Source organism: Limulus polyphemus, unplaced genomic scaffold, assembly GCF_000517525.1.
Source record: "Limulus polyphemus unplaced genomic scaffold, Limulus_polyphemus-2.1.2 Scaffold1701, whole genome shotgun sequence".
NCBI classification, from domain to species: domain Eukaryota; kingdom Metazoa; phylum Arthropoda; class Merostomata; order Xiphosura; family Limulidae; genus Limulus; species Limulus polyphemus.
In genome coordinates this window covers 54,642-69,979 of record NW_013667311.1, presented here as the reverse complement: position 1 = coordinate 69,979, position 15,338 = coordinate 54,642, and the positions used below count along the sequence as shown (strand labels likewise).

At 31.0% G+C, this 15,338-nt stretch overlaps 1 protein-coding gene across 1 annotated transcript; it reads right to left on the bottom strand.

Annotated features, from left to right (window-relative positions):
- Positions 1 to 10,266: 10,266 nt before the first annotated feature.
- Positions 10,267 to 14,535, bottom strand: LOC106464619 (uncharacterized protein C24H6.02c-like). The gene is made up of 3 exons (XM_013924775.2): positions 14,338 to 14,535; positions 12,157 to 12,926; positions 10,267 to 10,440 (listed from the first exon to the last, which is right to left on the bottom strand). The coding sequence occupies exons 2-3, from the start codon at positions 12,807 to 12,809 to the stop codon at positions 10,350 to 10,352; spliced, it is 744 nt and encodes a 247-aa protein (XP_013780229.2). The 5' UTR covers positions 12,810 to 12,926; positions 14,338 to 14,535; the 3' UTR covers positions 10,267 to 10,349.
- Between the last annotated feature and the right edge of the window lie 803 nt (positions 14,536 to 15,338).

Below are 15,338 nucleotides of genomic sequence, written 5' to 3'. Positions count from 1 at the left end.
GCTTTGTGCATAAATTCAAACAAACAAATTATATTAATTGTTCTTTTAAAATGCTAATCAACAGAGGACATGTTCCAAAAAATCAGCTGATTACGTCACTGAAAATTGCTAGTAGCGCTAGGAAGGTTTGTTGTTTCTACCGTAAAACTGGTTGAGACTTATAAAAGGGGCTTACTGGTTGGTTGTGTTATATATATCTGAACGCGTCTTTTTTTTTCTTTTAAGAAGACACTGTAGCAGGTAAACGTAACAATAACAGTGACAGATATTAATACCGACTGTTTCCAAGCCAACATTCATCCTCCTATACACACACACCACCACTTATCCTTGAACAATATTAATACCGACTGTTTCCAAACCAACATTCATCCTCCTATACACACACACCACTTATCCTTGAACAATATTAATACCGACTGTTTCCAAACCAACATTCATTCTCATGTACACACACCACTTATCCTTGAACAATATTAATACCGACTGTTTCCAAACCAACATTCATCCTCCTATACACACACACCACTTATCCTTGAACAATATTAATACCGACTGTTTCCAAGCCAATATTCATCCTCCTATACACACACCACTTATCCTTGAACAATATTAATACCGACTGTTTCCAAACCAACATTCATCCTCATGTACACACACCACTTATCCTTGAACAATATTAATACCGACTGTTTCCAAGCCAACATTCATCCTCCTCCTATATATACACACACACACACACCATTTATCCTTTGCACCTCAAGATAAAGGAGCAGGATGTCTAAATAGTACCCTGCTAAGCCAACCAAAAAGTTTATGTTGGTAAGATGAATAGAAATTTAGATAGCAGACTTGGAGAACATAAAAACTAAAAATGATGTTTAAAACGGTCAAACAAATAATGCTATTTTTCTACACATGATGAACCTTGATTATAAAATTAAATGTAAATCAGCAAGAAGAATAGATAAAACTAGAAATTATATGTCCCAGCTTTAATTGACAGGAGTTTAAGAGGAAATTAATTATTTCCTGTAAAATAATGGATGGGTTTAATTTTTTTATTTCTCTTGGAGTGGGTGTGAAAGGACCAAATGGTTATTTGTACGTTATGTTAAATTATTGATGGAAGTAAATTCTATGCATCAAAAAAAAAATATGCATTTAAAAAGGTAACTCACCTAAGATCATTTTTCAGTTCCACTACAACATCTTTACCAACTAGGGATTTGAAAAAAGAATAAAACAACTGTTCGAAAAGAAAGAAAAGAAAAAGGCACATTTAATAAAAGACATGTATAAAGTTTTATAGAAAAACTTAAAATGGAAGAACTATAAGGCTAAAACACCTGTATTCTACACGTTAATTAGAAGCATTGTTACAACAAAAACCTTTATTTCTGGTTAACCGTTTTTGATATTTATATATATATATATATAATACTTCAAAGGTTTTATAAAACATTCTCTTTTGGTCATGGACATTCACATCACAAAATTGTTTAAGACATAATGCATTTTGTACAGTAGTCAAAAAATTAATGATCTTTATATTCAAATCTTGTGCACTTACATGCTTTATTATTGTTGATGGCTGTCAAGGTTTATATTTGATAACCATCAACTGCTGGTCATTTTTTTGCCATGTGCTACTCTGAGTCTTGATTGACCAGCAGTCTTTGCCAATCAAGAAATACCTGAGTATTTATCACAGAAAATATGAGCTATTATTGACGATCAACTCTGAATACGGAAAACATGAACTGTTTATTGACAATCAACCCTGAATACAGAAAACATGAGCTTTTATTGAAAATCAACCCTGAATACAGAAAACATGAGCTTTTATTGACAATCAACCCTGAAAACAGAAAACATGAACTGTTTATTGACAATCAACCCTGAATATAGAAAACATGAACTGTTTATTGACAGTCAACCCTGAATACAGAAAACATGAACTGTTTATTGACAATCAACCCTGAATACAGAAAACATGAGCTTTTATTGACAATCAACCCTGAATACAGAAAACATGAACTGTCTATTGACAATCAACTATGAATACAGAAAACATGAACTGTTTATTGATAATCAACCCTGAATACAGAAAACATGAGCTTTTATTGACAATCAACCCTGAATACAGATTTTGACAACAATTGTTGTGGCCTTGTTGAATTGTTATTTCACAAAGATAAACAATTTTCTTGAGAAATCAAGCGAACTCATGGTAATTCTATGTACAAGTTTGAAAGTAGACAGAACTGCACCATTTGTGAATTGGGCACCAAATGTTAACATAATATGATCAATGGATGGTGTTGCTTATTGTAAAAACTTCATCAATCTAAATAGAAGATAATAACAGTGTTTCTGCTATAGATCAATATTTTATTTTGTTCAAAAACATTTGGGAATTTTTAAAAAAACGATAATCTGAATATTTTTTACTTGGTGAATTACTATTGTAACCATTTTATTTGTTTTTAAAATATACAATAATCCCCCATTTTCCTTGTCTAAATCAAATTAATTTATAATCAAATAAGAAAAACATGTTTAGCTGTCACTGATAATGGTAATAATGTAAAACTAAACACGTTTTACGTTATTACCATTATCAGTGACAGCTAAACACGTTTTACATTATTACCATTATCAGTGACAGCTAAACATGTTTTACTTTATTACCATTATCAGTGACAGCTAAACACGTTTTACGTTATTACCATTATCAGTGACAGCTAAACATGTTTTACTTTATTACCATTATCAGTGACAGCTAAACACGTTTTACGTTATTACCATTATCAGTGACAGCTAAACACGTTTTACATTATTAACATTATCAGTGACAGCTAAACACGTTTTACATTATTACCATTATCAGTGACAGCTAAACACGTTTTACGTTATTACCATTATCAGTGACAGCTAAACACGCTGTCACTGATAATGGTCACGTTTTACATTATTTAAACATGTTTTACATTATTACCATTATCAGTGACAGCTAAAGCTTATTACCATTATCAGTGACAGCTAAACACGTTTTACATTATTACCATTATCAGTGACATGTAAAACATGTTTAGCTGTCACTGATAATGGTAATAATGTTTTTATGTAAAACATATCTATTTCAATAAGAAATAATTAAGTAGCCAGTTATTTATGTACATAGTTTGAATTTAAAAAATATAAAAATAATGTTCGATAAATAAAGATTTGAGTTAACAAAACATTTTTCTGCCACCTATCCCACTCGCTAAACCTAACTAAGCTTATCTGATGTCTTCTCATCAAAGAAAATTTCTGTAGCTTTCAAACAGACATAACTTAGTATGCAAACATTTTCAGGAACGAAAATAATGCCTTAAAACTATGTAAAACAAATCCCAGCTCTGTAGTTTGGTTCTCAAGTTTTTAGCGTCTCCCGATGTAAATAGATGGTACGATATCAAGAACAGGTGTGAATATCAAGAAGAGGTGTGAGGGGTGTATGAAAATAGCACCAGTATGACAAGTTCAGTTGATTCTGCAAATATTTAATGACGATGAAAATTGAAGGACATTCATGAGTTAAACAAAACTTGTATTTTTAATACATATATGTTGATACAGTGAGTCAGTTATAAAAAAAAAGTGCTAACTGGGAGAGAATGATCAGTTAGGTGTGAGTGAAAGTCTTAGAAGATATATGATTCTGTTTACTTAAATGTTTAATTTCATTACATATATTCTCTCTAGATAAAACTGCTGGTTAAAAAATAGACAGAAGGTGAAGCATAAGTGAGTTTCAAGGTCATTTGTACATACTTGAAGTGCTACTCAACATTTTACGAACAACTTTTGATAGTCGAATTCAGAAATGAAATTTAAGCTTTGGTTATTAGCACAAAAAAAATTTTCCAGCGTTGTTGAAACACCCTATTTAAATTTATCATTAAAACTGTTTTGCATCAGATGTATATAAAACTTCCATTTTTATTTCAAATTAAATGGAAAAATTATAGTAGCTTACTTGAAGAGCAGCTAGGTGGATGCTCATAGTGTATTAATGTATATACACGTGATGATTTTATCTATTATAACATATTTTACTTGCTTGTCTTTTTGTGTTTCCCAGTTTTTACGTCATTTAAAATTTTAATCAATTGTGCGATAGAGGGATGGGATCCTAAACATCTATATGAGGCTGTATACTGGCACCATTGGTTGCAGCTTCATCCTTGTGGTTAATGGTGACATCCACGTTGTACTTAGATCATGGTGGTGTTCCTTCAGAGGGATATTACTGTCTGTATGGAGTCGCCTATTCTAGTCACTAACCCAACCGAGCATATTTGCTGTTTGGCTCTCCTTGTTGAGTTTGTGACTCGCCATGAGCTTCGATATATATATCCTTGTGAAAGTCTGGGTGGTACCTCCTGTCACAGACCAATATCCACAGGTTCACCATATATATGTCCTTGTTTAAGTATGGGTGGGACCTTTTGCCACAGACTCACCAGAAACACACAGGGATGATGCCAGGCAATCATCAACATTTTTTAACTATACTCCAGCAATTACTAAGATTTGTTTTATTTAATTGTTTAACATCAGTTCGAAAAACTGTACATATAACTAACATTTTTCATTTTTAGGGTATTCCTTTCCATGTGGATTTGTATAAAGATATTTTGGGAGAAATGAGTACAGTTTGTGTTTGAAAACATGTTTAAAAAAATAACGCAAACAGCCAGCAGAAGGTTATAACCACCTATTACTCTCTATATTCAAGTTGAAAAGTGATTTTTACAAAATTTAGTAGTATATTTCTCATAAGTAACTTATAGAATGCTCAAACAAAATGACATATGCATGTTTGTAAATGCAAATTAAATATATCCCCCACCACCAGATGGCTCACTTCCCACATTATATATATATATATTAATGTCAACATAGTTCTTTAGTTTTTCATTTTAATAACAGGATTGTATTTTTTATACTACAGCATATGTGGAACCCTACATTCAGTAGACCAATACTTGAATATAAAACTAACAGACATCAGCTTGACAGATCCAGAGAAATATCCACATATGGTAGGTTATTTGCATATGTGTTCTTTGTTGAATTAGATGTACTATAATTGGTTGGGCAGACAAATACTACCTCACATGTGTTTACCACTTTTCATATCACTAAAGTGAAAAATTCAGCTATCTGTATTACCACTTTTCTATGCATGCACATCAGAGTTAAATATTAAAAGTGATATTTTTTTTGCATTAACTTAATTATGCTTATAAAATGAAAAATGATCAGTATAATTGTTTATGAAGTTCAATATGATTACTCGTTATTATTAATAAAAATGAATTTACAGAAGTTTTATATTTCAGAAATGAATGTTTTACTGTGCATGACTGCTGTCTATTATCACTAACAATACAAGTGGGAAAAAATATAGTTTAGCATGATACAAAATTTACTGACCAATAAAGATATATCGGTATAAAGAATGATTATTATGTACTTCTGTATAAGTATATATTATATGTGTATTTCAGTATGGATGCTTGTTAGGACTATTAAATTCATATGTGTGTTGTAATATTTGACATGCAATGAGCACACACAACACACAAATTAGCAAGAACCTATTGTAGCACCATTGCTTGGCTTAATACTAATAACATTAGCTATAATTGACCATCAGGTAATATTAATGGGACGTAACGTGGTTAAAAAAAAGTAATGGAATAAGCTTCAACGGGTGGATAAAGTCTCCATCAGTTCCGTCATCCTTGGTTACGGTTGAGAGTGGTAATTAAAAGAGAGACAGTGCATTAAGAAACACATTCTTTATAACAGTATCTAACCAGTCCTTTTTTTGAAAAAGAGGGTATTTGCAGTCTTAATATAACGAATCTATAAAAATTAGTAAATTATTATGAGCCTCCTTCGGTTACTAGAAGCAGACGTAAAATATGTTCTGCTAAGTTAGATCTTATAAAGTTCACATTTTTTGAATGAGGAATTGGTTTAATGAATGAATGAAATAAACAACAGTGTAGTAAAGATAAGGTCAGAGTTTGCATTCAGTATATGTATAGTTTATGACTCTTGTCTATGTATTTGATTTATTAGTACTCTTGCCGATAAATCTACTGTGTTATTACTTAGAAACTGTTTGTGTTTTTAAATTTTTCATATTTGTAAAAATATTGTGAACATCCTCCAAAATCACGAGTTTATCAAACCTGTCCTGTATATAAAAATACAGGAATTGAGACCACTGTAAATACTTACAGTTTAATTTTAAAATAAAATGCATAACAGATAATTGTAGAATATTGACTTAATTACTGTGAATGTTGTGTTTATATTACATTTAAAAAAAACAATTGAGGGGCAGCTGCTTCCCCTTACATAGTCCTGTATATGATTCTAGAATATCTTCCACAGTAATAAGAGCACGATACATGTAGACATACTTAAAAAATGGTACTGCATATGTTAAAGATATAAACAGCTGCAAGTAAAATGTTCCATGTGAGATATTTTCAACATGAAATTACAGTAATATATAACCAGCTTCAATGGACTAATTTTCATTTCATTTTAGGACTTGCAGTAATTTTTTTAAACTGTATTTTACAGCTTTCTGTAAAGAACTGCTTTATTAGAGGCTCTGCAGTGAGGTACGTTCAGCTTCCAGCCGACGAAGTTGACACTCAGTTACTTCAGGATGCTGCCAGAAAGGAAGCACAACAAAATAAACAATAGTTTTCTATGATCAGTCATCTGTACAGTCATTATCAGTGTGTTTTGTTTTTGTTTGTTTGGAAGTTTCCTCACTATGTATGTATAAAACACAAGGATGTTTTTGTAATTATATTGTGATCAGTTTCTAATAAAACTTTTGAAACATTTATGCTATAGTGATTTACATACTTTCTGTAGCATCTGGCCTGGCAAAAAAAAGTTTATATTGATAAAACCATTAACGGGTTTTTTAAGTCCTTTTCAATCTCCAATAAAATAATTTAGGTATTTGAATAATGTTAGAGCTTGTGCCTAAATCACTTGGCAGATGATAGGTGAAATATATTTAGTGATAATAAAACAGTATCTTTATCATAAGAAACTTACTAGTCTTGCCTTGCCCAACAATGATTTTGACCAATACCATTCGTTTTGTTTACTGTCATTAAAATGAGCATTGTATTCAATATCAAACTGTTTTTGAATAGAGTTGTTTAAACATTTGTTTAACAATAAGTAAAAGCTAGGTATGGTCTATTCTTTCATTGGGTGTCTGTGGACCAGACTAGTTTCGGAGAATTCCACTCCTCATCTGTGATCCTGGACAGTACCACCAATGAAACTTCAGACCAAACCAAGCCTTTATAGTAGCGAGGTATCGAAATTCGAATATCAAACTGTGTTTCATTCTTACTTGAACAAAAAACATAGAGAGGCCCGAGTGAAAAGTTAATTACACTTGGATTGTATTTCAGCTGTAATATCCTATTTTTGGTAAAAAAGCTTCACATGTACTCAATAAATAATTGCAGCTGTTTTACTATGCATGACTTCAAGCATTCTTAATTATTTATACCGATTAAAAACTTGTGCCCTTTTTTTGTTGTTTAATTATTACTTTTTTAGCAATTGTAAGATAGAACGAATATGTACCATTAACATTGTTATTAGGTTTTCGTCCTACAATTATGTGGTGGCACGTCAGAGTCGCAGCAAGTCTGCTATTACCATTTAAAAGGCCAATACCATATTTTTGAGTCGGTGAAACTTACAATTCGATAGTTAGTGAAAGTTTATAATTGTTTAGTCGTTGGGCTTGTTAGTCAGTTATATTCTATTTATCAGTTTTTCTCACTAGACTTGGACAGTTGGGATAATTGGAAATGCTAGTTAAGATTGGTTAATTTCATGTGTAATGATACTAATTGATAAAAATAAAATAATAATAATAAATAAATAATAATAAAATAAATAATAATAAAATGAAATAAGATAAAATAATAATGTCAATATTTCAATTATTTGTATAGTTGAAACATTAATAACTGGAAACGTTATTTTTGTCGCATTAATCAATTTAACCATGCATTAGTCTTCTGTAAAAAAAATTTCCTAGTCACTCTTCTGGGGTCCTAGTGGACACCATCATAAAAAATTAATTTAAAAATGTTTAATTAATAAACTATTATATTGGAAAACAAAAAACACTAACATTCAAAATATTTTTCTTTATTAATCAATAAATGAACATTGAATATTACAACTTGTTTCTTTTTTACCACCTAAACTAAGTGTAACTATTTAACACAAATTAACTGAATAGTGAAGCTACTGTGATCAACAAACATGTACGTGCTGCCATCTGTCGGCATCAATGTTGACAAAGACCTCAGAAGACTAATGCAGGGTTAATCTTCATTTTGAGTACTTATTTTACACAACACTAATTGATGTAATTAATGCTCATAGGTAATTGATGAAATCAAGTTAATTATGTAAGTGTTGTGAAAACCTGCTGCCCAGAATAGTGTGATTTATGACAACATACCAGATAATGCATGGCAAACAAAGTGTAGTATTATTGTCACTTGAAAGTTCATGCCCAGTCTAATGGTTATATGCTCCACTGTGGATCTGAGAATCCACTGTTCATGTTCTGTTACCAAGACATAAAAAATTCCTTCCCACTTTAAAATAATCAAGTTCATTAATAAAAACAACGATGAAGTTTCACGATTTGATTCGAGAATTCTGGTGACTAACTGCCTTCTCATTAGTCTATATAATTAGAGACAATTAACTCATAACCCTTATGTAGCTCTTCATGAACATTTAAAACAATAGATTGTTTGTTTTTTGGATTTCGTGATAAGCTACACGAGGACTAGCTGTCCCTAATTTAACAGTGTAAGACTAGAGGGAAGGCAGCTAGTCATCACCACCCACTGCCAACTCTTGGGCTACTCTTTTACCAACGAATAGTGGGATTGACTGTAACATTATAACGCCCCCACGGCTGAAAGGGCGAGCACGTTTGGTGTGACGGGGATTCGAACCCGTGACCCTCAGATTGCGAGTCGAGCACCTGGGCCAAAACAATAGATTGGAAGTTCCAGAGTTATAAAAGTAAATATTCAATTTTCGTTTTGAAAATAGAATACTTGTCAATTAAGTGTTAACATAAGTGTATCTAATGACATATTAGGTTTTAAATTTATAACAGTGTACTTTGCACACAAAATGTAACATGTCTGTACTTGTTCAATATAAAGCTACTTAAAAAAAAAGATTGTGAAGAAGACAAAGTTAAACATCAACCTGTACAATTCACCAGAAATGGAAATTAATATTAGAACAGACAAAGTTTAAAAAATAAATTAACAGTTTTCTGAAAATATGTGTGACTCATGATTACAGTTACCTTGTGTCATCTTTCATGATTTTCACACTGTTTTAAACATTTATTATTTTGTTAAGTTCCTGGATGAAAAAAAATAGTTCTTTCTAAAACCTTTTCTTGTCTTTATAGAAACCATAACATTATTTTTTCTACCCAACCAATGATGCGTACATTACGATCACAAAGTTTTTGCACTGAGTTACATTATTTACTAATGTATAAAAACTTATAACAATAGGTTCCTATAAACGTAACTAAAATCATGACCAAAATCTCCAGAATGTAACTTTAATATTTTGCTACTACAGCTTCATCGGCTATCTAAACTTTGATTTAAATGGACTAGTGAACTTGTGGGATATCGATAGCTCCTGACGAAGCTGTAATAGTGAAATATTGAGCTAATAAAGGTACATTCTGGAGATATAGGTCGTGATTTTATTTACATTTCTAGAAATGTCTCATAATAAACTCCAGTTAGCGTTAACAAAGTTAAGAAGAATAATCATTAAGTTCTTTTTTTCTAAAAATCAAAAAAGATGCCTACATAAATTGCTTTGACCATCCCATCTACATCTACATCTTTGTATTAGAAGGTTATAAATAACCTAAAAATATCTGTTTCCTTTGTTCAGTTTCACACAGTAGAACCTACTTGCTCCAAAGTTTTGTGAAGCTGCAAACCCTTTTCAATTGTAAGCTACATAATGAATTTTGACCCAGTAAGTTTGAAATTCAGTTGTGTTGATTGTGAATTATTTTTTCAGATTTACCCAAAGAACTTCCATGTATTTCTTTTTATAAACTTTCAGACAAAAATCCAGTTCTAGATTCATCAACCATTTTAATTTAGAATACATGTAAACATGAATCAAAGGACAAAGTTTATAACATATTCACAATTTCTTTAATCTGGTTTCAAGAATTCTACTGTATCTTTATCAACAGATATTCTCTGTACGTTTTCTCCTTTTTCTTTGAGGATTTCTTCAATATTCCTGTGAAAATACGTAAGTATACATTGTCTTAAAGACCATTTTACAAAAAAAGCAAATATATAAAACACATCAAAAGACATACATGCAAGACAATGATAATGCTTCATTTTGTTGCCGTTTTCATCAAATATCATGTCTCCAAAATTTGTTTGAAACAATAAATACATTTTTAGTGAAACATAACTTTTTATCTATAAACATTTTACTGATACATTGTTCGAGAGATTGTCTATACTTATAATTCATCTTTCTTAGTTTAAATAAAATTTCTCACAAACTCCTATGATATATGTGAACAACTTACGACTGTAGGAATAAAAAGTATGGGAATATTTCAGCAACTTTTCATTAGGTATATCATTTTTAACAACAACCAAAGAATTATTATTCATCTATTTTAGTAATTCTCAAACATTTTTTTCAACATGGACTCCTTCACAAACCAAAGACAATCTCACAACTCTAAGGTTTATCTACAAAAGATAATCCTATACTGTAAAATGGAGCTGTCACATAAAAATTGAAGATAGTTTGATTTTCAAATAAAACAAAAAAAGATGATTCATCAACACTATAAAATTTGTTAACAACCTTAACACCTAATTCAGATCTCCTCTAACTCTTCTTTTTTCAAGAGAAAACAATTTCAGAGACCTTAATTTGTCCACATATCACAACCTTTCCATCCCAGGTATCATCTTAGCGGCCTTCCTCTGAATCCTTTCCAACAATTTAGTGTCATTCCTAAGATATTAATTATTAAAAGAGCCCAAGACTAAACACAATACTCCAAATGTGGCCTGACCTTTACCTTCAATTTATTACAATTAAAAACCATCTGTCACTTAATCATCCAATTCACTAAATAATGTAAATCCCAGTAACACCCAAAACCTCTGCTTTCTTTCATCCAGCATTTTTCGACGCCAACTTATCACCTATAGAGGTCAATTTTTAACAAGCCTTTTATGTGGCACTTTTTCAGATACTTTATGAAAATCTAGATAGATATATCCCACACTTTTCCATTCATCTATATAAGCAATAACCTCTTCAAAGATTAGTAAGGCAAGATTTCCCACAGTGAAACCATGTTGACAATCCAGTAATTTGTAAAACATCTTTTATCAGACTTTCAAAAACTTTTCCTACTACTTTTAATCTTATATAAGACTAATAGGGCTGTAATTACTTGGACAATTTTGGATTCTATTTTTATATCAGAAACTTATCAGGTTGTTTATCTTTAATCCACATGGAACTTGTATCTCAGAAGAACATATGCATAATTATTTCAGGGGTAAGTAAAAGAATTAAATATATTTTAACATGACCATTGGTACAATACATGTCAAGAATTGTAACCATCACCATTTTATCAATGTGAATTATATAAACGGAAGGATTCACATACATCTTTTTAAACTGTCGAGTTGTAAAAGTAAAACATTGCATATTTTAAAGGTAAATAAAAATGCTTATTTTTTAATATTTTTGTACTCATTATTTAACCCATTTACAGTTTGTAACTTGTGTGTAAAATAACCATCTGTGTCTACTATTTAAGTACTTATAAAAGATTTTCTTTGATATGAAGAGTGGAAAAAAAGAATAAAATCACAGATGATAGATTTTATAAAATAGAATTAACTACTGCAAAAATGTACCCACATACCCTATGGAAATAACTTTTCCAATACCCAAAGTATCACTTACCTTTTTCCTTCAAGATCTGGAAACCAATCTAAATTGTCTGCTATTAAATGATTATTTTCACACCCATGACAACGAACAATAACAACACCCTTCTCATATGCTAATTTTGATATCAGCTTTGTGACTCTGGTATTACACACTTTACAAGTGAATGCCAACATCATCTTTTTCGACTGGATTTTTCCCAATGGTAGTGGAAATGAAGTTATATCCTCACACTTTTCTTTTTCGGTTATTTTGTGTTCTAAATTTGATGCTATATCTTCATTAACTGAATTACTTGAAGATTTTCCATTCTTGATGTTAGAACTCCCCAAGTTTTTAGCATACGAGTTTGAAAACATTCTGTAAAGACTGATACTAGGTAAACTCTTAAGGGTATTAAGACTTATGGCTTTATAAGCTAACAAACCCATTATTTGGGGGGAATTATTATAACACAGCAATGCTGATATATTGTGTTGTGGATGCAATGGGCTTAAATTAAATATTTTAATATTAACTGAACTCAAAGCATTCTTATGATTATCACTTTTGAATAGGTCACACTGGGTATTTTTATTACTATGACTGTAAGTGTAAACTACTCTCATGTCACCACATTTGTTTAAATAGCAAGTATAAACATTTAATTTTTTTTTTCGCAAATCCATAGAACTTTTTCATAGTTTGTTGTAGCTCCGTAGAGTTCTCTAAATCAGTCTGGAACTGGCGTAGAAAATGTGGAAGAAATTTCGTTAACCTCATCAGTTCACTGTGGCACTAGCTCACTAAGAGAGTATAAACAACACCGATTTACTTCTGTCGTTCTATATAAAGTTCTATTTAAACTTGCAGCGTAAGTTGTAATAATTTATCTACATAACACAAGTACTACTGTTGAAAGTCAATATAAATAAAATATAGAGCATTCAACTTATTTGATATGTATAAAAGTTTCTTCAAAGTAAATGATCAGCAAATACCACAAGCCATGCGAAGACTTTAGCGCCATCTACTGAAATCATAATCTGTTTACAAATCTTATTTTACATGTTTTAAATTTTTCTATACTTTCTTTGTTTGTATATCATTGACATATATCATTTCCATCTTACTCTTTCTAATCGTCCTTCAAATTTATGTGACAAGAAAGTAGGAAAGAAATCATTAAAAGAAAACTGTTAGCTTTGGTGCTTTCTAAAAACCAATACATTTCTAAAGTTAAAAAATATATAAGAAAAAGAATGTAATTTTCCTAACATTATACGTTCTGTGTCCTTTAAATTCTGATAAAAAAAGACATGTTTTCAGATTATTCTACTATCTCAGAATTATCTAGAGACCTATAAAATGTTTATTATTATTATTTGGATAAGGTTTCTGCTGTTAATGTTAATTTAAGTCCATGGTCAGCACTAAAGTATTTTATAACAAGCTCCATGCTTATGTCGTCGCTTAACCGCTCCGAACTCTTAGAAAAGGCCAAGAATCAAACTGGCTAATTTAAGACCACTAACCACTACGACTGATCTGACGGTCACTATTTTTTGCGATGGATGTGTGACCATTTCCATGTAGTATCTCTAAAGCTTTGTTCACACTTTACTAAAATTACTCTTTTTTTACATGCTCCATACGATATATTTTACCTGCACTTTTAACCCTATTTTTGCAAATTCATTAACTATCATCGTTATTACTCAAGTGTCTCCCCGTAGTAATAAAATGTAAAAATAGTTGTGATAGATGGGAAATCTCAAACGATATAATATCTAGAGTTTGTCCTGATCTATAACTGTTATGTTTTTGTAGCATATTTAAGATGGTTAACTAACAAAACGCGTTTGATGAAGAAATTTTCTATGCGTTTTTTAAAAAAAAAACAACAACAAAAAACTTGTCAATATTAGCACTTTAGACCGTAACGAGCGCTTATCAGTAATAGTAACAACACATTTGAAACGATAAGCACTTCTTAGAAAAGTTTAGCTCGAAATAAAAAGATATTTAAATTCAATTATTTGTGCCTTTTGAAAATTAATGTTTAATATCAATATTATGCAAGTAAAAGCTGGCATGGTTCATCTTCTTTTCAATTTATGTGTCTTTTAACAAATAATAAATACGTAATTACTACTGAAATTTACAGTTTCAGTAACACTATTAAACAAATGAAAAACTATCGTTAGAGTAACCTACTTGTTTATATCTGTTCAGCATAGCAACAAGAACACGCTTAGTTATCACAGTCACGAGGTCGTGTCATTGAACTGTGTATCAGAAGCACACACAAACACATAATTGAGACATCATTTAATGAATTGAGAAAACAATAACAATAGAAGGACATGTTTAAACATTTAATCACGAAAAAGCTTTAATGTCAAAATAATAAAATCTTTATGAAGGTTAAGTTTGAATAGTCGTGATAATGTCACTCAATTCAACGCGCAGAATCAAGCGAATTTCCTCTTAAACACATGTAGACTAGAACACACATACACATACGACCGTGTCTTTACGTCAAAGTGAGAATACGATACGAATATGATGTAACCAAAGTATACACTTGAGATAAACAAGTAAATACTAGAGAGAGATGTTTTATAAGAACACCCTTCTTCACCCTCATTTCAGTGTTATTTCTACACTTCAACAATTCAAAATTTTGTAGGTCAAACAAAAACAATAAAACAGTAATGATCTTTCTGGAATGTCCAGTTCACTTTTTCTCAACAAAGTCCATACTACTAAAATACAGCCGTAAGCTCGAGGGCTTATAATGTTAAACATTCAAGGTTCGATCCCCGCGGCGTAAACATCACATATAGTTCCTTGTGCAGCTTTCCGCTAAAATTAAAACAAACAATATTACAGTTACATTCCACTTGGATGTAGGGCAACTTTTATTTAAGTATTTTAGATAAATATTATTATATTAAAATTTAAAATATGAAGTCAAGATTTAAAGAATATGTTTAAATATTGTAGTCTTTATAAGTGGATCTTATTTTATGCACTTCAGGTTCTTGTGTTGAACAGTAAAGCAAAGAAAACTTAACTTGTTAACTTTCTTGAAGCCCCCCCCCCCCCCTAGTGGCACAACAGTATGTCTGCGCACTTACTAACGCTAGAATACCGGTTTCCGGATACCGTGAAGGGCAGAGCACAGATAGCCCATTTTGTAGCTTTGTACTTAA

Bases quoted from the DNA above. Each gene is read 5' to 3' on its own strand.
- LOC106464619 (XM_013924775.2), bottom strand. From the start codon at position 12,809: ATGGATTTGCGAAAAAAAAAATTAAATGTTTATACTTGCTATTTAAAC. The intron at 10,441-12,156 runs GTAAGTGATACT...GTATTTTCACAG, and splicing joins CCAGATCTTGAAGGAAAAAG to GAATATTGAAGAAATCCTCA.